Source organism: Musa acuminata, chromosome BXJ2-5, assembly GCF_036884655.1.
Source record: "Musa acuminata AAA Group cultivar baxijiao chromosome BXJ2-5, Cavendish_Baxijiao_AAA, whole genome shotgun sequence".
Lineage (NCBI taxonomy): Eukaryota > Viridiplantae > Streptophyta > Magnoliopsida > Zingiberales > Musaceae > Musa > Musa acuminata.
This window is the reverse complement of record NC_088342.1, coordinates 41,859,501-41,884,087: the sequence shown is the minus strand read 5'-3', so window position 1 is coordinate 41,884,087 and position 24,587 is coordinate 41,859,501. Positions and strand designations below refer to the sequence as shown.

Below are 24,587 nucleotides of genomic sequence, written 5' to 3'. Positions count from 1 at the left end.
TCGATCAATAAAACCTTACTAAATCGATGCTCCAAAAGCCATTGTTCTTAGTGGAAAAACAATGACTTAGCTATGCAAGGATAAATGGGTAAAATATAAAGCATGTTGCTAGGAAAAGAATTTTTTTTTTTTGTTTCTAAGAATTCAAAGTAGAAACGTTGTAGCAAAAAAAAAAAAAAAAAACCAAAGTTAACATTTTTTTCTCTCTAAGAATTCGTTCATTAATTAATATTTTTTTAATCTTTCAGTAGAAATTCTTATGCATTAATTTTATAAAATAAGACGCTCAATTATATTAAAATTAGTCTTGCCTCGTACCCTATTAAGGTAAGAATGGAAACCCACCTTTACCTATTTGCACGTTCGCCTTGCCTTCATCGGCAACTCTGCATCCACGAACACGGAAGATCCCGACTTCCTTTTCCGGCATTTGCCTTTCTTTTCCTGTACTTGTTCGCCCTCTTCCTTTCTTCCTCTTCTCCTCTTCCCTCTTTGCGGCCACTGGTGGGCGAGAAGGCGATTTCGAGATGAGTTCCCGAGAGTTGCTCGAAATCCATCCCCTGGAGCTCAAATTCCCTTGTAAGCCCGATTCCCCCTTTCCCTATGTAAATTGTTGCGTTTCTTTTCTTATCCTTGAATTTTTGTGATTTGATGGGTGAAGTCGAACTGAAGAAGCAGATCTCGTGCTCGATTCAACTGACCAACAAGTCCGATGATTACGTTGGGTTCAAGGTAATCGATTTAGGTCTTCCCTGTTTCTCTTTCTCATTCGTCATCCTGCATTTCGTGAAACCCTAGAAAATTGAAATGGATTTTTTCGTGTCAAGTTTGAACCTTTGATTTGTAGAATTCGATTGGTGTGATAGGTCAAGACGACGAGCCCGAAGAAGTACTGTGTCAGACCCAATGCTGGGATCGTTCAGCCCCGATCCACATGCGATGTTATTGGTATGCTAATCTTGTCTCTGCCGTAGATTCAGGTTATCTGACAGAAAATTTGTATCTGAAAAGGCAACAATTTGCTTCAGTCACAATGCAAGCACAGCGTGAAGCTCCGCCGGACATGCAATGCAAAGACAAGTTTCTTCTCCAAAGTGTCGTGGTTAACCAAGGTGTTACAGTGAAAGACATCACGCAGGAAATGGTACTTCTTGTCTCCAGCAATCTGATATCGAACTTTTGCATGCGGTTACGTGTTATATGCAAATCCTTTTGAAAATTGATAAATATATTCGATGTTGTTCTAGTTTGCAAAGGAGTCCGGGAATGTGGTGGATGAGGTGAAGTTGCGAGTTCTCTATGTGTCACCACCTCAACCACCCTCACCAGTTCCTGAGGGATCTGACGAGGACTCATCACCCAGGCCTTCTGTTTCGGATAATGGAAATTCGAATGCCTCAGAGCTACTTGCTGTGAGTATTTGAATGATTTGTTTATGCACAGATTACCTTTAGCATGCTCTTTTGACATGGAGGATTTTGATTGTAATATGAACGTAGGCGACAAGAGCATATGCTGAAGATATTCAGCAAGGAAAATCTTCTGAGGTGGGTTTGTTATTTTCATTTTGGAGTTTTGATGAACTTACAATTAAAGCAATGGATAATGTGATGTTGGACCTTTCATCTTGAAAGATGGTTTATATGCTTTTGCTAGTAGTGTTACCTAGACTTTCCTAACAAAATAATCATTTGAGCAAACATTTTCGAAAAGCTTAATAAAAGCCATATATCATTTTTTATTATTTTATTATTTTATCAATAGTTGATATACCACTCAAATATACTAGTACTGTGTCAGTTCTGTAGGTTACATAAACCAGTATCAGACCGAAATTAAATCCTTGGTATGATATGCAAACAATCCAAAGTTGGTAATACTTTAAAGTTGAGAAAGACTAGTGTAGAAAAAAATATAATAAGACTAAATAAATGTAACAAATATATTCATTTTATCAAGCTTATGTGTGTATTGCGCATACTACTGTGTCGTCCCTCGTACACAATTTATCAATCCATCAAGGACTGGCATACCTTTCACGTGATCCATTGTTGGTTATCACATGTGATGTGTTTGGGTATCAAATTGGGCATAGGTGCATGTTGTGTTCTGTATGTAATATTAGACATGTGGAACACATTGAATACAGTTGAAGCTCTGCTGTTGAAGTTCCAACAATGTGACATCCATGGCTCAAGCATCCATGTTTTAGATCATTTGCCATTTTATTTTTCTGAGATGATGAACCGTGTTCCAAAAGGCATGTAATTTAACCCAAATGAAACTCTGTGTTCGAAAATTAAGGATGGAAAAAGGGATCAGTCATCAAAATATTTTAGGATCATAATGATCGAATTTGACGATACTAATCGAAGAATCGGGTTTAGGGTTTTTCAACTTTTCAAGTAATTGTTACAGTTTAGTTTCAAATTTCAATTTGAAGAGCTAGCATTTAAGTTTTTTAATGGCTATTATGGAAATTTTCATGATGTGATTACCATTGAAGTCACCAGGAACTTGGCCGCTCGTGCAGACAGTCAAGCCAGACATGGCTAGCCTCAAGCACCTTGAACAGACTTGGCAAGTTGCCATTGACTGAGTGCCTTCCCAGCCATCACCTGAGCCTTGACGTCACCTAACTAGTGCCTAAGTTTGGCATGGGTGACCCATAAGCTTGCCTAGCCCAGCCTAAGCAACGATATATCTCAGGCTAACCTAGGCTTATGCTAGACGCATTAGTTGATCTGATTGGACCAAGACTTGAGATTGATCCAAATCAAAATTAAGTGGTTCAATCTAAGGAACATTGTGCTGTGTCGACCAGTTGTTTCAGTCGTTGATCAGACTAGTACATACTAGTCATTATTGGCATATTGTTTGTCGGTACCTCTGGATGTATAGGTGTTCTGAAAAGGGGCTGAAAAATGGAAAATGGGTCAAAATTCAAAAAACATTTTAGGATTTTTTTTCTCATAATTTCTTGGTATATAAATTATATTTATATAAGAACAATATGTATCTAAGCCATAAATGACTAGAAATTCTTGATTATATGGATAACAAACTGAATAAGAATGAGAGTGAAAGAGGTGGAACAGATGAGGATTTAAAGGGCCAAAACAGGGCCCAAAGGTCAATTTGATTGTTGTGACCTAGTTTGACCAAAGACGAGATCGATACGGTCGAAACCCAACCATTACTGATTCGTATTGTTCGGTAAGGAAATAAGGTACTGTCCGTGTCAGTTGATGCATCAAACCATGGTTCAATCTCATCAGCTAGGTATAAACTCCCACTTAGCAAAAACCCAAAGGGACCCAGGCAGCCGTGTTTCTGCTCGAAACCCTACTTTGACCCTACCTTAGATGACTTTCGACCTCTTCTTCGACAGTCGCGATGTTGCCCTAATTACATCTTTGACTCCCTGTTCTCCTATGATTACGATCCAACTGCATCCGTTTGAGGTTAATCTCCATCTCCTATGCTTGTCATAGATACGACATTCGATCCAGCAACTCGGGGATGTTGCTTGAGGATGCAGTTTGCTCATCAGTGAGTAAATATATTTTTTATAATCTTTATATCAGTGAGTGGGCATTTTGGAACCTTGGTGTCTTTGAGCACTTAGCGTTTTTAACAACGTTCATGACTACTACATAAATCTTTAAATCGATATATTTGCTATTATTATGATCTTATTAAAAAGGATGACCTAATGCACATGATTTCCATCTATAAGTTGTTTAGGGATGGTCAATTTAAGCAACCTTATCGTTGCAAGCAAAAGGTTTTTTCTGTGACTAGTTACCCAGTCACCTAGATTGCCATGGAGCAACCTTACTTTGATGCTGAGGGTCACCTTTTTATATGATCTTATGATATGGTACGATTTATTCTATTTATCATAAATTTGTATTTTACAGCTTCTATTAGTTATTTCATACTGTCTCGTAGTATACCCTTGTTATTTCATAATATTTAGATTATGGTACATGATATTATATTTTATGTTTTGCAACCAAACAAGCAAAACATGAAAGGCATGTTCCTATCTGCAAGCGTTGTCTATCATGGTTTCAACAATCGCAGAGGAAAATCTTCCTTGGAATGCATTATTCATGTCTCTGAGGTCAATGCAAACCCTAATCCCTCCATTGATCTGGGCACTGAAAAAATGTTTGCCAAACAATTGAGATTTGTCTCGTCAATTATAAATCCCATATCTTTTGATTTATGTACTTATTTCTCAATCTTCTTCCTGAAGAGTAGATGAGGGCATCATCATACTCATGTTTTCCATGGAAATGATGCATTGTGGAGTGTTAACTTTGAGCACAGAAATGCTAATGAGCCGGTCCTAAATCCCTCATGTCAGATGCGGGGAAACAGACGAGCTCCTCGGATCGTATCAGTCAAAACAACTGATAAAAAATTGGAAGATAACGATATTCTTGGAGGAGATTGCTTTCGGTTTCTTTATAACTTGAAATTTTGGTTAACCAACAAATTCTAATTGAGTTTATGTAGTCATGTCATGTCATGCCAAGTTGAAATATACTATTAACTTGATTCTAGGTTCACATAGTCAAGTTAATGTTCCCAGGGCAGATATAGCCTTCTACTTAAAGGGATCTTTGGTAGAAGTTGTGTGCCAACATCCTAATCCGTGAAAACATCATAGAGTCATGTGTGACTGAAATCTGCATAGATCAATTTTTTTCATAGACTAATTCCTTCTAATTAATGAAGTAACCCTAACTTCAATTTATGCATAAGTTCCAACAGTGGACCTACCACTTGAGCAAGTTATCTTAACTTAAACAAGTTAGTTTGTCTTTTGGTTTTTCTGACAAACCAATCTGAGAAGCTCTGACTGTGGTGGTTTTTCTAATTATACATTTCATCTGAATGCATAAATGTTGGCCATTGTCTTTGTACTCTCTACTGTCGTAATATTTCTTACTTTGAAAGTATTTCTTCTTTATGTACAGCCAAATTCAAGTTGGTGCTTTACAGTTTGCTGTCCCCATCTGATGCTTGTCTGTGGTCATGCATTTAAATACTCAACTTTTATGTTTTACAAGATATTTCGGACATCTGTCTATTTCAAGGAATAATTTACTTGACCTTTTCTCCTCCAGAATTTGACTCTAATTTCAAGGTTGACTGAGGACAAGAATACTGCTATTCAGCAGAACAATAAGCTTCAACAAGAATTGGTAAGCACTAGCCTGGCTAATGATGTGACAGGACTAGTAATTCTCATACTGTTAAATGAAATTTTGTAGCATGCTACATATATTATGGTGTGAGTTAGTAATGATAAAAAATGATTTTGATCACTTGGGTTCTTTTAAGAAGTTTGTACAGCATTAAGATGGAACATTCTGAACTTTTCTGTGCACCTTCAAGTTTTACTTCCTGTTTATACAATACCCATTTTTCTTGGTACTTCAAGTTTTACAAACTCGAGATTTTGTCACCCTTAGTTGCTGCTGTAATATGCCACTCATCCCATTATTTATAGTTGCATAGTTTGTCACCTTATGCACAGGTAAAATCTTTTCGGCTGACTGATTCCAGTTGCAAAGGCTAGTGGCTATTACAAAGGTTCTTGATGTCCTCCATTTCACATGTTTATGTTGAATAGCAATGATAACAGATATTTTTGGATTGCTGCAACATTTCACTGAATATAGGATAACACACATTTTTAGAGAAGCTAATTGTGTTGCACATGGTTAGCAAATTTTGGAAGGTTGAACCATTGTAATGAACTCTGGTCTGATGTGTTTCCTTAGGAGAGGAGATGGGTGTCTGTGCTTTTTTTCTTAATAAAAGTTAATATTCTCTTTTGCAAAAAGGAAAAAGAGAAAGTAAATCACAAGTAGTTGTGGATATTTAATCTCTCTGGTTCAGCTTGTGCAAAACCTGGTTTCACTACTATGACCTGAGAAGGCTGTGAACTGCCTGTAATCAATTTTCTAATATAATCTGAAATATATTTTGACAGTATTAGCAGTTTAATTTTATATGTGTTTGCGTGTCCCAAAAAGAACTGTGCACTTTTGCAAGTTGACCTTTTCGAAATCACCTTAAAAACATGCATTTGAAAAGTCCGTCCCATGTCCTGGTAATTTTTAAGTATTTCCTAACGTCATTCTGTAGTATTGCCACAAAGTTGATCCCTTGTCCTGACCTCACTCCTAATGAATGGCCGGAGCTATCTTTGCTCTCCTTCTGCCCTATGATCGTAATCAGATTTTGCCACAACTATGTTTCTAATATCTTAATGGTTAAGATAATTAACTAATTGGTGGAAGCCCCTTTTTAGTTATAAAGCAGAGCAAATCGTATAACATATTCTGTTTGTTTTGCTTGGTAACAGCCAAAGTTCAACTATAACAAGCATACTCATTTGACAAAACATCTGTCTATCCTGAATTTATAAAAGAGTATACAAAGAGGTTCTTTTCATTTGTTTGTAATTATAGTAACTTGTAAGTCTAGATTTATGACCTCATTTATTATCATCTGAAATGTTCTTCCTGGAAAACTTATGAGCATAAGGAACTTAGACATTCAACACTTTGGGAAACCGCATTGTCATTTACCTCCTATGTTTCAGACTGTGGGAATTGTATAACGAGTCACTTTTAGAATGGAGGGGGTGGGTAAATAAAATGCCAGTATGATGCAGATTTTTCTGAAACAACAATTCTTTGATGTCGTTGCATGCAGGAACTGGTGAGGCGAGAAGTCAGCAAGCAGCAAGGAGGGTTCTCGTTCCTGTTTGTGGTGATCATTGCCCTGCTCGGAATTTTTCTGGGGTGCGTGCTGAAGAAGTAACAATCAGTCGTAGCCTCAGTCGGGTACTCGCTTCGATTTGACTGGTAGATTCATGTTAGGATCAGTTATCAGAGAGCTAGCTCACCTAAGGTCCTGATGGGTTCTATGACTGTTCATCCGCATCTTAGTTGGTGTAACATCTATAACTGTGAGTGTGTGATTTCACTACTTGGCATCTTTTTTGTTTTGTACTTTGAATCTTTGTTGTGAGGAGCAAACGTCAATGCCATGTCAAGCTTCTCATCTTTTTTTCTGAAACTTCAACGTTTAAATCAGACAATGTGATGTGACAATAACAAGTGGTTGAATACATGTGTCATTGATTTGTGTCGTTCGTTACCTTATCGAATATGAATCACTATCGACCAAAAATACTTATTTGTATGGATGTGATTGAATTAATTGTATGAATGTGAAATTAAATCAAAGAAACATATGCTCAAAATGATTTTGTGGAACTCTACTAGAGTTGGGCTGACGAGTCCCTGTGCATTTATTTAAAAGGAAGGAACCGTAATTACTGAACCTTTTCCTTCTATTCTTTAATTTTTTTAATCTTTGGTTGAACAAAAGAAACGAGTATATGGTTAATATGCTGCATCCATAGGAGCAAAAAATAAAATATCGATTAAGTATCAATCTCGAGACAATCGATAATACCTCAATACAATCGATAGACGAGTCATCCTCTTGTGAATGTTCATCAAATTAATAGTCGGTGAGAACGAGAAGGTGGAGGATGAGTGGGGTTGATGAAGCAGCATGCATCGGTGCTCAATAGAAAACCACATAGGCCATCGTTACATAGGCCTCCAACAATGTTCGGTTTTTCATCATCAGACAAAAACATATCGATAAATCAATATTTTATATTAAAAATAAAAAATAATAATTATTATTAACATTTTGATTGAGTTTCTTAATTTTCATTTTCCCTTCTTGGATTCTCTTACGTCATCAGAGAGAGAGAGAAAGAGAGAGAGAGAGAGAGTGCGTGTATAAGTAAGATAAGATGTCATTTAAACCGTCTGATGATCCCAACTTGCCATCCAGGATCTCTTAAGATACTGAAAGAATAGGGAAGGCCAAAATTGTTCCCTTCCTCCATTTTCTTCTATCCACCACTTTGCACAAATGCACATTTTTAACGAGTTAGAAGAAAGAAGAGTCTTGGACACAAAAAGACCTGGAAAAGTAATGATCCTCGAGTAAGATATACATGACAAATTACTTGGTCTAGATAATTACAAGTGTCGGCCAAAATCAATGTTTTGCGGCATCTTTAATCATCTTGCATCGACATACAATGGCTCGGAAGTCCTTCAGACTTAGCTGCAAAATCCACAAATTGAAACATCAGCATAGGTCCGCAGAGGTAATTGTTATTATGACACAAAGTTAAAAGCCAGTTGGAAACAATAAGACTTCCATCATAAAATTTGTTCAGCTTATGGCCCATTCTGGATAAGCTTTTATAGTGTCACTTGATCAGGAATCTAAGTGCCTTAGCAATAAGTATTCAAGCAAACGAAGAATAGGTTTTCATTTGATAAAATTTTGTGAACTGAAAGGCATATAGAATTTAGTTTTAACCAACATAACTTGTGCATCTTGTTGCGTAACAGCAATTAAATCTACAAAATCCTGACATTTATATCTAGGACCATAGTGACTTCATAAATATAACATTTTTTCAAAGAAATAAAGTCATTAATACACGATGAAATGCTATAAGACCCCCAGGCAGGGCCAAGGTTGAGACCATAAATGGCCTGTGAATCTTAAACAATGTCAACTGAGCTATGGCAGTCAACCGAATCCTCCTTAGGACAGGCTAGGCCTGTCAAGCTAGCACACCAGCCCAGCCCATTGTCACCCAAATCACGACAAATGTGGTGACAAAACAAAACAACTTGGAGAAATTTTGCTACTTAGAATCCATGTTCATTTAGTATTTCATCAAATCAAGCTTATATCCAGCGGCAAGCCCCTCTCTCTTACAACAATTTAATCAGATGTTCTTTGATTTTTCACAGATGACAAACCCAAATGCTTAAGTGCACATTGGTGATCAATCAATGACATTATCAGTTCCATGTTTCCTCATTTCATCCAAAAGTTTAAAAAATCAAGTGATTTATGCATATTCATCATGTAGATGGTCTAGTTGAAAATTAATTCAAATAGTACCTTTCCATCTCCATCACTGTCAAAGCAATGGATCATATTGAAAATCTCACTCTTTGTCCAACTAAAATCATGAGCAATGGCCATTTTCTGTAGATCTTGTTGCGTGATGTAGCCTTTACCAACTTCTGCATGTTAAAACATAAAAACATGTAAACTTACAGCAAGAAAAAGAAGTAGCAAACTCTTAGTTACATATGTTGGTCATCAAATCATGGATACAGATGAAAAAAAAGGTGAATTCTCTAAAAGCCCCAACTTTCCAGTTTTTCTGGAGAGCACTTCCCATTCTAAAATTTCGACAAAGGGCCTGACCTTTTGCCCCTTTAAATAAATGCCCATGTACTGTACCCCTCAATTTTCCTTGCTGAAAATCCCATTCAGGACAGTCTCAGTTTGAAGCAAGTTCGCGACTAGTTTGGAAAGAGTTTTCAAAACCGATTTAAGAAGTCCAGACTGGTTTAAATAAAGGGTTAGATCTGGTTTTGTAGATTGTTACATTGATCTTCCAACTATATTACACTGATTTTGCTCAATGCAGAAGATCAATGTAACATCATTCAAGAACAGTGTTACTAAAGCCCTATTAAACCACTCTTAATTGATCTAGAACTCTTATAAATTAGTTTTACTAAAGTCCTACTAAACCGCTTTTAATTGATCCAGAACTCCTATAAATTAGTTTTAGGAGGATTGTGCAGTTTTCAAGTTTTTTTTAAAGCTCTAGATGGGTGATTTTAGGATGGTTTTTTTTAAAAAAATTTTAAAGCACTTAATAGCTGAAAGTATGCCAATTTTATTTCCTTTACCAAATACATCCTATTTTTTGGCTTTGCTCTTATTCCATTAAAATACTTGTCAATATCCTTATAGAGAGGTGTGGAAGCCTCTTGGGTAAAGATCTTACCTTTGGTTTGAAGTTACACTGATTTTAAGTACACTGATTTACTGAAGACACAAGTAACCTCATTCAAATGTGGTTCTCCTGAATGATCTAAATCTGCCAATAATGAAGCCTCAAATGGTAGAGGACATATCTCTTAAATGATCTAAAAGAACAATATTCAATAATTAATAGGGCAAAGATCTTACCTTTGGCTCTAAGTTACACTGATTTTAAGTACAATGATTTTACTTACAACACAAGTAACCTCATTTAAATGTGGTTCTCCTGAATGATCTAAATCTGCCAATAATGAAGCCTCAAATGGTAGAGGACATATCTCCTGAATAATTTAAAAGTACAATATTCAATAATTAATACCATAAACAAGTCATCCATTAATTAAATTTAATGGCACATATACTTGCACCTTCTGATGAGATCTTCAATAACTATATTTAATTGTTTTCCAATGTCATGCATGTGTCAACCATTTCAATAAGCGTGCAGTTTTTACATGCCCTACCGACTTAAAGTGGGTTACTTTCTCACATAACCAACCTGATCAAAGAACAAATTAAGATTAATAGCAATGATATTAAAATAAAATTAAAAATTATAATTAAATGAAACTATAGTTAACCAACTCACTGCCAATAAGGTTAATCACTGTTTCAGATAACCAACTATCACTCTCTTCACGCTTCACTCGTTGAATTCTATCTCTAATAATTAAGATTTTCTCTAAAATGAAGGAATGAGGCAATTCCACCAGTTGTAGTTAGTCAAAGTCAAAAGATGAACAACTAATAACAATAACGATAATAGTGACCAAAAATGACTCAGAAAAAATAAAATACAAGCAAAAATGTATAATATATACATTCGGCAAAAATCCTCCACAACTTTATCTTGATCAACCAAGTGCAATGACATCATCAACTCTTCCAATTGAATTCGAGTTGATGCTTTCATTGAGAAATGCTTACCAAAAAGATACCTGCATGTCTTAGTTTTTAAATCAATTTGATATACTTTGTTTGTTACAAAGAGAAACATCACTGATCGAGGAAAATAAATTAAGCCCCATTGATTATAGAGTTATAATCTTCATCCCATCACTCATGATAGAAATTTCCAGGAAGCTAGGATACCAAGGATCTTGATAAAATGTTCAACAAAAGTCTGTCGCAGAATCTCCAAAGGGCATGATCTCAGGACTATAGAAATCATCTGACCTCTACTGCACCTAATTGGCATTGGAAATATGTGTCTGAAATGATCGATAAAGCTATGATTGATTACAATCCAATTTGGATAGCCTTTTTTTCTTGAAATAGGCATCAAATTGTAATGATTCAATTTTAGCAAATGATTCAAATTTATCAGCAGCTGGAATTGCAAACATGTGTTTCAAAATTAGTCAAAAAGATATATCAAGAAGTTATTTTAATAACAAGTAAACAAGAAATTAACTATGATTAATTCTTCAAAATTGTCATTTCTTCTCTTTCTGTCTCGAGAACTTTGGCTTTCATTTTTCAGCAAAGGAGGGTTAAGATTCAAAGAAAAGAACGATGCATGATGTTTAGGGCTTGCCGTGGCTCCATGAGGATTAAAGTTCGATATGAAGGCTTTGGCGAAGCTGAGACAGATTAAACCAGAATGGTGTTCTGAAGTGACCCTGGTTAAACCGATTTAAATCAACCATTCTAGACCCAATACACATAACAATACGCAAAACCAAATAATGTCAGTAAAAAAGTGGCAGGAAGTCATGGGGAATTTAGTATTATTAGGAAAAGTGGGGCTTTTCTATGGAATTCACTCAATAAAAAAAAAAGAGTCAAGCTCATATATAAAATTCAGAAGCCACAACAGGTATAAGATTATATTCTAAAATCAGTCATGTAAAGTATACCTATTTTTCTAAAGCTTGAATACTAACAAATATAGATGGACCAACAGAAACAACAAGCATTAAGAGAAAGTATGAACTAATACAACATTCTCACTACAGAAAGAAGAGTCAGAATAATATATGACCAGTTTAAGCAACCTTCAGATGGATGTTAATGAATACCAAAAACATTATTCACAAACATGCAACATATCGTGGAAGAATACCTACCATCAAATGAAAAGAAGTAAGCATCCACTTCATCTTCAGTTAGTTGCACTCTGCTCTTGTTCTGCAACACAAGGAAATATAGATGGCATCATGAAGATACCTGAGCTACCATAATGTTTGTCAGTATACGCAGAATAACCTACCACAATCTTGCTCTTCCTTCTCCCGGCAGGTCCATGTGCACTGGATTTATCTTTCCTATAAGGACCAAAATCAGCTACACTACTGCCAGAATTTTGAGGAATCCCACCAACAGCTTCATTTGGATCCATGTGTTCTCCCAATGAAAGAGCAATTGCCTGCATATGGAAATCTAATAAAGCTTTCGCAACAAATCTTGCCTCAAATATATTAGTTATATACTACTAATGAATGGCATATAAATTTTTTCTTAACATATACCTGCTTTAAGGCTGTATCACTGTCAGTCAAATCGTTAGGTTCTGTTTTACCTTTTTTCATAACTTTTGCTGCTTTTGAAGAACCCCTTTTCTTTCCCTAAAACAAAAAACAACAATGATAAACATGACCAAATTCCATAACGCTACATGCCAAACAACTTACTACAGTGAATAAGCATGGGAAAAAAGGTGCACTTCATTTTTTTCTACATAGTGTTGAAATTCATAGTAAATAACAGAGAAACATTTGTCAATGAACAAGGCAGACAACTAATAACTGAAGGGTGGAAGCCATGAGACAGTCTATCAACCACAGCTACCAGTGGAAGCATGACTACTAAGAACATTGAGCATTCCAGATACTCAATATGGAAGCAACGATGGGGTATGTAACTTTAGTTGGTTCATATTTGTGGTAGTACGATTAGTTGGTTCATGATATCAGGATGTGCAATGTGCTAAATCACGAGTAGTGTATAACAACAAGAAGTTTCAACAATTTCAGAACTATTCTTCTATATCATGATTTGTGCTTAATGCAATATTCTTCTATGTCAAAGGTTCTCTTCTGCTTTGCTTTTCTAACCGAAATCCTATGCCCAACAAGCAAGATCACAAGCAAGCCACTAAATTAATTTATCTCAGCACCACTTTTTGTGATAAGAGAAACTATAAGCTCCTATATTTGTTCATAGGATAACATCATACGGATTATGGTGAACATCATAAATATGAAGTTTTTTTAAATCGCTGAGAATGTGAATCACACTATCAAGTAGATAGAAAGTACTGACAGAATAAGACTTAAGCAAGTGGATTAGACGTTCACAAAGATCGCATTAATAGGTATTCCAGAAAAGCTAACATCAAAGCATAACAGATCAAGGGTGCGTGCACCTTTCCCCGCGAGACAGAAGAAGGCTTCTTTTCCGCTTGTTCCTCCTCCTCCTCTTCGCCCAAGGAAGAACTCTCCCCACCGCCTTCTCCCCCATCATCTTGATCAGCATCAGAGGGTAAGTAATCGTCGTCATCCTCGTCGCCGACGGCTCTTCCCCGGCCTGCTCCTTTCATCGCCTTCTCCCTCCTTTCCTGGCGCTTCGAGGGAGGAGGAGGAGGGCTGAGGAGGGAGGAAGCGAGTCCCGAGATGCCGAGGGCTTCGAGCCTCGATCGGTTTTCTCGTATCCTGGAGAGCCTTTGCCGCTCGTACTCGGGCATCGGTCCGCCACGGCCTTCGTCCGCCTTCGATGCTTCTCCCATTTGGGAACAACGATGTCCGGTTAACGGTCTCCTTTGGTATTAGGGAGTGGCAGAGCCGCAACGGAGAGCGGCCCAAAATTGTAGCACGGCACAAGCATTTGGGCCGGTTCAAACATGTCGGGTTCAATTAAGCCGTGGCCTCTGTTTCTGCGTGCAGGCTCCCGCAACGGAGAGCGGCCCAAAATTGTAGAACGGCACAAGCATTTGGGCCGGCCCAAATACGTCGGGTTCAATTAAGCCGTGGCCTCTTTTCTGCGTGCAGGCTCCCTCAACGGAGAGCGGCCCAAAATTGTAGCACGGGCCAATCATTTGGACCGGCTCAAATATGTCGGGTTCAATTAAGCCGTGGCCTCTGTTTCTGCGTGCAGACTCCCGAATCACACACCTTTATGGGTGTTGTTCTTACGTCTCTATGCTTGCCAAGTTCGATAATTGCATATTTGTGATATTAATTTTACCAAGACAGTCACAGCCACATGTATTGAAAAAAAAAAAGAAGATCATTTACCAGAAAAAGAAACCCTAGTAATGGGTTTTTAACATATGGTGCCCCATATTTGGTTTTTTCTAGGGGTGTTCTTTTTTTCTAATTTTAATCAAAATATTCTCAATAAAATTATAAAGATATAATAAATATATTTTGACTTAGTTTGACTTAATTTTTTAGACTTAAACTGAGTCTTTTAGATGAATCGGATCAAACTGATTCCACTAAAACCTAACTATTTGATTTGGTTCATTTGAGCCTAGATTGTCCTTTGATTTGGTTCATTATCAATTGAGGAATGGAATAGGAAAGTTCCAGCACATCGTTGTCACTTTACCTCCTCTTTATCGTTGGTTGTTGTTGTCATCGTCGCCATCAAAACATCTATGCGGAGCAATGGAGGAGGTTGGCAATGATAACTATTCCTTTCGATTGCTGTGGTCTAATGGAGCCCTAGCCTCACCATCACCAACATCTCGTTCATTGCTGTGTAATGAACGACTATTAGGCACTAGCAACACCTTTATCAATAGACTATTCATCATTTTTGTTTGTTTGTACATTCATTTGGTAGCGTGTTTTATCTTATTTTTGTGTATTTTTGCTTCAAAACTATAAGCAAGAATAATTTACATATTTTTTATCTTATTTTTGTGTATTTTTGCTTCAAAACTATAAGCAAGAATAATTTACATATTTATAGAGTAACCACTCACTAGAATAGATAAAATTATCTTAAAATAGTTTAGTTTTCATCTGTCATGACCTATTTTCTACATGTTAAATGTGAAGTAAAATGTCAACCATCTCAACCCCTTGGAACCACTTAGACGACAGAAAGTTGAATGATGGTTTGGGATAGTATTGAGTGTTAATTGAATTTACAAGTTTACATGTAAAGCTCAATGCACCCGACACTTGATAAATAATCATTTGTGGACTTGTAACTGTTCATTTGTCTTCTAGAGTTTTTATTTTTTTTTCTTTCTCTTTTTTTTATCTCTTGCACACTATCTATTTATTGAATTACTTATAATGCTATCCTCTTTATACGACAAAAAAAAACTTATTTATCACTTATTTTCTAAACTAATCAATTTGCTATTTTATAGGTCCTTGGTGACCTGAGCAAAGTTGAAATTAGGTTGACCCTTTGTGGACGAATATCATAAGGGTGCCTCGTAACATATGTAATTTCTACTAAGTTTATAACATTTGGTATCAAAGCGAGCAAACGATTCAAACAAACAACAAAAGTTCGTAATCCCACCATGGTGAAGCACCGTGACGAATTGAGCAAAACATGGTAAGTTGGACCATTGCCCTATCCAGCCGCATGTGGGCTGTAAGTACAAACTTGCTCTCAAGTTTTTAGAGCTACTCAAGAGGAGTGCAGTAGTAAAAATGACAAGAGAGAAGTTGGCTATTTTCCACAAGTAGGAAAAGCACAATCCGAAGCATTAACCGAAAAGAAAAGTCATAATGAGAGACTTACAGCTTTGGAAACCTATCTTAATATCCTGAAAGGAACTCTACCAAAGCCAAAAAAGACTCCTTAATGTAAAAAACTTACAAAAGGAGATAGAATCTCGAATCGACAAGGTAGGATTATGTTGCTTACGAGGGTTCTTCATACAGGAGGGAACAACACCCATGTTATTCTATTACAAAACTTGAGGGTGTTAGTTATATGTGCCCTATAAGTTAATTACGTGAGCAATGACATGTGTGACACGTTGCATAATATTTTTTGTTCTTATTATTATAGTATTTTAGCACTTTATATTGGATGATAAATATATTATGATATTTTTGAATCTGTGTAATGAGAATTGGATCATGATGAAATCATGATAATGAGACCAATTCGACTACAAACATAGATCCTAAATATTTTCGGCCATAGGTTACTTGAGAAAGGCATTGAGATAATCGAACATACCGATATACTATATACCCATCCATATGATGAAAGCAGTTGATTTTATAGCTGCTTATGTGGGGATACTAGGGATATAATGTAGGTGTTCATTAGAGAATGAGTTCATTGAATGATCCAGTCACAAAATGTTGGATGGTTAATGATACATCATCGTCAAATAATAGTTTCGTAGTCCTAATTATGTATATGATCCTTAGACTTAAGATACCAAGGATGCGATGTATTAGTACTTCACTCTTTGATATCGAACTTATAGGTTTGAAAGTTCCAGACCTAGTACAATTGGTCATCGAGAGTGGTAGCTAAACTTACGAGAGTAATTGAGTGTTAATAGAGGATCATCTACTCTTGGTGTCTTGAGAGGAATGTCTCATGTGTTTTCGCTCAAGCAAATTCCTAGCCATGGTCATTTGGATTGAGAGAGAAAGAGTTCTCTAGGAGAATCCGATTAGAGCGAGGCTTGAGTAAATTCTGTATGGGTTTGATAGCACCATACCTAGTATATGGCCTTTGAGATATTAGATGGATGAGGGACTATAGATACACGATAATTGAGGGCAGACAAGTCTAATATATTATATCATCTTGTACTATCTAGGGACTATGGTATAGTGGCATAGTACATCCATAGTCGATGAGTTGAGTGAATTATCATGAGATGATAATTCACTAAATTAGAAGGAGTTCTAACATGTGTAACTCATGGCCAGCTCGATATTGGGCCTAAAGGGTCACACACATATGAGGGATGATGTAACAAATAAATAATTAAATATATAACATCCAATAAGTCCATATTTTATTGGATCCGTTGGGTGAGACCCAATAAGAGCTTAAAGTGGATAATTGGATAGAGATTCAATTTTCATTAAACCAGAGATAATTGGATGGAGATCCAATATTCAATATGCTAGGGTAATTGGATAGGAATCTAATACCTAATAGGGCATTATCCATTAGGATAGCAGTATGAGCTCTCTATAAAAAGGGAAGTGAGACTAAAAGGGTTATAAGGCTGAACCCCTTTGTTGGAAAATCTTGGGGCGATATCACATACACAGCGGAAGAACAAGAAAAACAAAATCCCCTATTCCCAAAGAGATGTTCGTCGTCGTGCAAAGATTGGTGCACAAAATCCGCGAAACTTAAAACCGCGTATAGAATAGATTGTGTTACCTAGGGAGATCATATATCCCTGTTTCCTTACATATCTTTAGGAGAGGGTGAAGGAGGTCAAGTATTCTCCTCTCTAGCGGTGATCCAGGCTTCTCAAAACTCCAAGCCTGCTTTAAGGTGGAGAGGGAAAGGAGAATAGGAGAGGCAAGCAAAGGCTCTAGCTTATGAGGCTCTGAATCCCTCCTATTTATAGAGGTCCCCTGTTAAACCATAATGGATCCTCCCCTAGTGGATATTAGATCTGCATCCAATAACCCAAGTCTTTTAGATTACTGGATCTCTATCCAATAATCTCTCATGGGCTCTTATTGGATCTCATCAATGGGATCCAATAATTCAAGGGCTTATTGGATATCCAATAAGACAAGGGCTCCGTCGGATATCTCATATCTGAACCTCTACTCATCGCAATGCCTACCATATGTGTGTGACCCTCTAGGCCCAATATCAAGCTGGCCGTGAGTCATACCTATTAGAACTCCTTCTAACTTAGTGAATTATTATCTCTGTAATAATTCACTCGACTCATCGACTACGGAAGTACTAGGCACTACGTCGTAGTCCCCATACGATATAGGGGAATCCAATCCATTGGACTTGTCTATCCTCAGTTACCGTGTACCTATAGTCCCTCATCCATCTAATATCCCAGAGACCGTATATCGAGCATGGTGCTGTCAGACCCATACAGTTTCTACTCAAGTCTCGCTCTAATCAGATTCTCCCGGAGAACTCTTTCTCTCTCAACCCGAATGACCCTAGCTAGGGATTTGTTTGAGCAAGAACACATGGGATATTCCTCTCATGACACCGAGAGTGGATGATCCTCTATCGACACTCAATAGCTCTTGTAAAGTCGACTACCACTCCCAATGACTAGCTATACTAGATTTGGGACAGTCAAACCTATAAGTCTGGTATCAAAGAGTGGAGCACTCATACAGGACATCCTTGGTGTCTCAAGTCTAAGGACCAGATATACCACTAGGATTACGGAATCGCTGTTTGACAATAAGGCATCATCAACCATCCAGCATTCCGTAAGCAGATCAATCAATGAACTCATTCTCCAATGAGCACTTGTACTGTATCCCTAGTGTCCCTACACGAGCAGCTATGAGATCAACTGCATCCATCATATGGACGGGTATATAGCACACCAGTCTGTCCGGTTATCACGATGTCCCTCTCGAGTAACCTATGACCGGGATTATTTAGGATCTGTGTTTAAAGGTGAATCGATCTCATTATCGTGATCTCATCACGATCCGATTCCCATTGCACAAATCCAAGGATATCACTATATATATATATATATATATATATATATATATATATATATATATATATATATATATATATATATATATATATATATATATATATATATATATATATATATATATATATATATATATATATATATATATATACAATAGTTATAAAGTGATATATGCTAAAATATAATAAGCAAAAAGATTCTGTATCAAGTCACACGTGTCATCACTCACGTGATTGGCTTGTTGGGCACCTATGACTAGCACCCTAAGCCACACCTCCCTAACTTCTCCATACTTCTACCTCAGCTGATTGCCCCCTCTCTAGTGTGAGAGGGCAGTAAGAAGAGGATTGCCCCTGTTGCATGGTGGTGGTGCGTGAAAGTAAGAAAAGAATGCATCACGAGAAGGTGCGTCACCGCTTCATCCGCTATGTGGATCACTACTAGAGAGGAGAACATGAGATCTCCTTCATCCACAAACTGATATTTGTAGATTAGGGATATATGAGTTCCCTTAGGTGAGAGCGTCTCACGAATCTTACATAGTTTTTCAGTTTCATGAGTTTTTCGTTCCCAATCATCGCATGCGATTTAATATAAATCTGGTTTTGGGAAATTAATTTTCATTCTATTTTTTTGCTATGCATGTGATGCTCTCCCAGGTTTTCTAACAGTAGTATCATAGCCAGGTTATTCATATGATGATTAGTTATAAACTGTATGTGTTATTACATGTTATGTCAAATGACGTAGAATCGATTTTAGCGTAAAATTATTGCATTTGTTTTTTATTGTAGATTTGGACTATATCTGTTCTGGCACTTGAAAGGCCACATTAGTCACTAGTTTGTCATCAAAATAGTTGACAGAAAACTAGGGAAAAAGGGCAACTAATGTTGCAGCCCTACAGCATTGGTAGAAGGTTGCTTGTAGCCTTAGCCAAGAGTAGCACTTGTTGTTCTGGCTGCTCTCTGCCTAGCCAAGGGTTGCATGGCTGAGAGCAACCAGGTTGAGCAAAGCCCTTGTGGCTAGGGATTCCTGGCCATAAGGGGAACCCTGGTGGCTAGGTTTTCCTAACCGCTTATGGTAACCCTATGACTAGGGACTCCTTATCGTCGGGGCAACTCGACGACTAGTTTTTCCTAGCCACCCAAGGTAGCCCTACAACCAGAGAGTCCTAGACGCAAGGGCAACCTTGGTGGCTAGGGTTTTCTAGCCACCCAAGGCAGCCTTATGGCCAAGGACTCCTAGCTGCAAGAGCAACCCTAGCGGCCAGGGTTTCCTAACTACAAGGGACACCTAGCCAAGAATTTTTGGTAGGAGTTCCAAATGGTTTAAAGGTTAAACTATATAATTAATTAAATAATTTAATTAATTATTATCTAATAGTCTTACATATTTGTGTACAATGTGATGTATAATGTTGAAAGATGGTCATGGGTCATGTGATGTGATGATATGTGTATATGATTATTATTATTAGAGCCCGTGAGCCTTCCTCTCTCTCTCATTATATTTGGCATGTAATTCTATCTCCCTCGGTGTTATAACTCCCCTTGATTGAGATCAAGGCTTCTCATTATATAATATATATGTATTTGTGAGTCTACGTGACTATAATTAAGTTGTAATTACATGAAAAGGCACGACGGAAGCATCGAGATGCTAGCGGAACTCTGGAGGATGAGGCAAGTGATCGTCGGGCATGAAGATGCATCGAGGTGTCGATAGGGCCGATGAGGCTGAGACAGATAATCATCGTGTATGGAGATGCACCGAGACACACTTAGATCCATTTTTTCATGATCAAGCCTTTGGCTTAGGCTTGATCACTTAGGCTCTGGTCTATGATCATCTGGTGTGGATATGTTTGTATATATGTGATAAATATTTTTACACCTACTAGGTATTATTGAATCTCGTATTTTGATGATAAAACCATTTGATATGTGTTTATGTTTTAATCTGCGTTTTGAGTGACGCAGGATGCTTCGATCAGGATGAGACAATTAAAGCAAGAAAAATCATGTTGTACCGGAGGAACATGTCAAAAGATTGGACGTCGGGCCGGTGGATCGGTCGACGTATCGACATAAGGCTTCGGGTCGTGGACTCGGGCATCAGGCCAAGAAGAGTGGGTATTGTGCCAAGGATATCGGAGTTGCGGAGTCAACTAGCCGATTGGGCAATAGGTTGTAGGAGAGGACGATGCGCCGAAGAATCAGACGAAGCATCGAGGGACCAATGACATGCCGGACAACTTAGTTAATTGCTTAGGATTAATTGTCTCGATCGAAGTTTTGTTTTACATGTGCAGGATTAATTACGATGGAAGTAAGACATGCAGCAGGAGTTGCGCCGGAGTCAAGACTATGATCACGTTGGGGGTTCGAGAGTTCGACGGAAGTCCTAACGGTCGTCGGAGGTTCTGCGGGAACAAATCCAAGAAGTCCAGGAGCTTGCCAAAGAAGCTCATCGAAACTCGCCAAGTGAATCGTCGCAAGTCCAGGAGTTTGTCGGAAGTCCGCCGAAGCATCACCGAAGGTTCGTCGAATGTTCACCGGAAGTTCGCCGGAAGCTCGCCGGAAGAAGCGATTAACGCACCGGAGCAAGTTGCAGTAAATGTCTTAAGAAATATCATAGTTAGCATGTAGATTAAGTTAGGAATGGGAGGTGATCTCATTAACTTAATCTGGGGGCAATTGGGCCCTTGATAGACCCAAATTGGGCCGAATGGATCAACCCATTCGGACCAAAATTCCTGCTAGGCGGTGGCACCGCCAGGGTTGGCGGTGGCACCGCCCAGGAGATGGTCTCCCAGGAAAGCTGGGTGGTGCAACCGCACAGGTTAGGCGGTGACATCGCCTAGGCTCAGTCTCCGAGCGAGACTGGGCGGTGTAGCCGCCCCTGTCAGGCGGTGGCACCACCAGAGCTCGGTCTCCGAGCTCTATCAGGCGATTGTACCGCCTCAGTTAGGAGGTAGTACCGCCAGGACCCCGAAAATCTGGGAAAAAATACTTTTGAGCTCTAAATTCAAACCAGTTTGGGGCCTATATAAACCCTACCATTTCCTATATGAAAGGGCAACCAAAAGCATCGAAAATCCAATCTTACTCTGTGAACTTTAGAGCTCAAAAGTGTTGTAAAGGCTAGAAGTTCTCCTCTCTCTTTTCTTCCAAGTTTTGATCTTTCAAGAGAGGAGAGAAAAGTTTGTAAGGGTTGTCTCCTAAGCCCGTCAAAAGGAGTGAAATTGTAAAAGGATGGTTGGCCTTCGCCTATTGAAGGAAGGCCTCTAGTGGACGTCGGTGACCTCATCAGAGGAGGAAGCCAAAAGTGGATGTAGGTCAAGATTGACCGAACCACTCTAAATCTCGATTTGCATTTACTTTCTGTTCTCTATCTTAACTGCAAACTGCCTCCATAGCTTTACTTTAACTGCACTTCGCCTAATCTATGTTAAAGCAACTTCCGAATCGGCTTTCATACCGAAATCGTTTTTATCGTACGAACATCGTATTTCGGTTTGCAATTACATTCTGTTCTCTATCTTAACTGCAAACTGCCTCTATATCTTTAATCTAACTGCATCTCGCTTGATCACAAGTTAAAGTGATTTCCGAATCGACTTTCTTACCAAAATCGATTTTATCGTACGAACGTCATTTTAAATCGTCAAAAATTTTCCGCTGTACTAATTCACCCCCCCCCCCCCCCCCCCTTTTAGTGCTCTTGATCCTAACAGGTATATGTATATTTGTATGCGATATAAATACATGTTAGATATATGTGTGTAACGCATTTTATTTAACCACGAGACCAAATTGAATTAGAAAAATCCCTCTAAAATAATATTAAGATGGTAAACATGAGATAATAAGAGTGACCTACAGTCACGGACTTAGTTGGTTTTGCCTAAGTCGTGTGGCACCCTTGCATGTCCGTCCGCAAAGGTCAGCCTCCCCGAAGCCTCCCATGGTCCCTTAGGACCCACAAAAGAGAGAACGGGATAGAGAAAATGCCTCACTCGGGATTCACAAGCAAACATCTCCGTAAACACTTCATAGACAATGCAAATTACAAACAGACTTTACGAGCTTTGAACAGTTGCACAACAAAGGGTCAAAATGGTTCATTACAGACCGAAAATCTTTCACAAGTGTCCACATGACATAACCTTTATTTACAAGCCTAAAGCAGCCACCAACCCAACTAAAATGGAACTATTAAGCCTTCGACCGTCTCTCTACATGCTGTACAAAGCATGAACATACCAAAAGACACGGACATACATAAGCATTACATCAAACATCTTGTTTCGAAGTTTGTCCGTGACACTACGTGACCTTTCATTATTATAGGCAGAAATCTCTTTTTGACGTAGGCTAAGTTAGTCGAGTCCCTCGAGGCTTATCTATATTTAGATTTGATATTTGGCTTACGACATAGAGATGTCATTGATGACATGAGGATATGATATACTTAGTCGAGTCCCTCAAGAGCATATCATCGAATCAGACTCATCTTGTAATGATAGTGCTAGCTTAACCGAGCATCATAGTTGGTCGAGTCCTTCGATGCCATGATGATTCGGAGGTTGAATAGGATGAAATCACAAGAAATTATGATTGGCAAAAGTTACCTATCATTTAGGCTTAGTGTTATTGGTCGAGTCTCTTAAGGTCATAGTAAGACGCCGATTAGATATCGATTTCCATTAGAAATCTATAAAAAAAATTCGATTCAGAGAGAGTTATGTGTTTCACAAGAAAATAGTTTGAGTAGATTAAGATAAAGGACCATATCTTAATTATTTCAAAAAATCTAAAATCTACATATTATTTACTTTTCTACTGCATCTTTATTTTTTATAAAAATATCGCTTTCAAATTCCTAACATGGTATATTTAATGTCAACCATCTCACTAGTCCAAACTATATAGATTAGCTCCACAACTTGAGAATTATTCTTATGAAGAAGAAAATCACGTATATCCGTAACACGGTGAAGCCCACGCCCGAGGAAGGGGCAAGTGATGATGAGATTGCTCGCTATGTAAAGTGCATAGATGACTTTACTCTTACTTAATGTTATATGTTGGGCTCTATAAGTCCCGAGTTGTAGAGGCAGCATGAAAAGATGGATACTAGATACATATTCCTACATCTCTGCAAATTATTTGAGGAACAAGGAAGAACTCAGCAATATGAGATATCAAGGAGTCTCTTTTGCATTATGATAACTAAGGGGATATCAATTTAGAACTATGTCCTTAAGATGATTGAATGGATAGAAAATCTTACGGGTCTAGGAATGATCCTAAAGGATAACCTATGTGTGGATCTTATATTTCAGTCCCTCCTAGATTTCTTTCCACGGTTCTTTATAAATTTTAAAATAAAAAAGCTTGATGTGACTCTCCCTGAGCTCCTCAATATATTGAGAGAGGTTAAGAGCACCATCAAGAAAGAGAAACCAATTCTCTATGCTGGTAAGGCCAAAAAGAAAAGGAAGGCAAATAAGTCCCGTAAGAAGGGCAAGGGTAAGGGAACATTGGACAAAGCAAAGGTTGCTAAGAAGGATCCGACAAAGGACAAAGGCCAGTGCTTCCACTACGGCAAAGACAAACATTGGAAGAGGAACTACAAAGAGTACCTTGTAGAAATAGAAGCTTGGAGAAGCTTCAGGTACGTTGATGATTGATCTCCATTTATTAGAAAATTATAATAGTGCATAGGTATTGAATACCGGTAGTCCATCTCATAGTTGTAATTCATTGCAGGTTCTAGTAATGACTAAGAGATTGGCAAGAGGTGAGGTGTATCTCAAGATAGGGAATGACGCAAAGGTTGACGTTGTTGTCATTGGCGAGGTCACCCTAGAATTGGCTGGTGGAGCTCTTTTAGCATTAGATACTTGCTATTTTATTCCTTCAATTATCAAAAATATTATTTTAATTCCTTGTTTGACAAATTATATATATATATATATATATAT

At 37.9% G+C, this 24,587-nt stretch overlaps 2 protein-coding genes across 4 annotated transcripts; one reads left to right on the top strand and one right to left on the bottom strand.

The window, feature by feature from the left end:
* The first annotated feature begins 348 nt into the window (after positions 1–348).
* On the top strand, positions 349–7,183 carry LOC103985637 (vesicle-associated protein 1-1). Of its 2 annotated transcripts, XM_009403393.3 has the most exons (8): positions 349–579; positions 662–732; positions 867–948; positions 1,029–1,144; positions 1,248–1,412; positions 1,500–1,547; positions 5,142–5,219; positions 6,742–7,183. In XM_009403393.3, the coding sequence occupies exons 1-8, from the start codon at positions 528–530 to the stop codon at positions 6,847–6,849; spliced, it is 720 nt and encodes a 239-aa protein (XP_009401668.2). In that variant the 5' UTR covers positions 349–527; the 3' UTR covers positions 6,850–7,183. The 2 variants fall into 2 exon arrangements, with proteins under 2 accessions (XP_009401668.2, XP_064965636.1); XM_065109564.1 differs by lacking the exon at positions 1,500–1,547 and having other exon boundaries at positions 393–579.
* A 731-nt stretch (positions 7,184–7,914) lies between these two features.
* On the bottom strand, positions 7,915–13,821 carry LOC103985638 (uncharacterized). 2 transcript variants are annotated; one of them, XM_009403394.3, is made up of 6 exons: positions 13,349–13,821; positions 12,453–12,548; positions 12,194–12,349; positions 12,051–12,111; positions 9,040–9,164; positions 7,915–8,181 (listed from the first exon to the last, which is right to left on the bottom strand). In XM_009403394.3, the coding sequence occupies exons 1-6, from the start codon at positions 13,706–13,708 to the stop codon at positions 8,113–8,115; spliced, it is 867 nt and encodes a 288-aa protein (XP_009401669.2). In that variant the 5' UTR covers positions 13,709–13,821; the 3' UTR covers positions 7,915–8,112. The 2 variants fall into 2 exon arrangements, with proteins under 2 accessions (XP_009401669.2, XP_009401670.2); XM_009403395.3 differs by having other exon boundaries at positions 9,040–9,161.
* Positions 13,822–24,587: the final 10,766 nt, after the last annotated feature.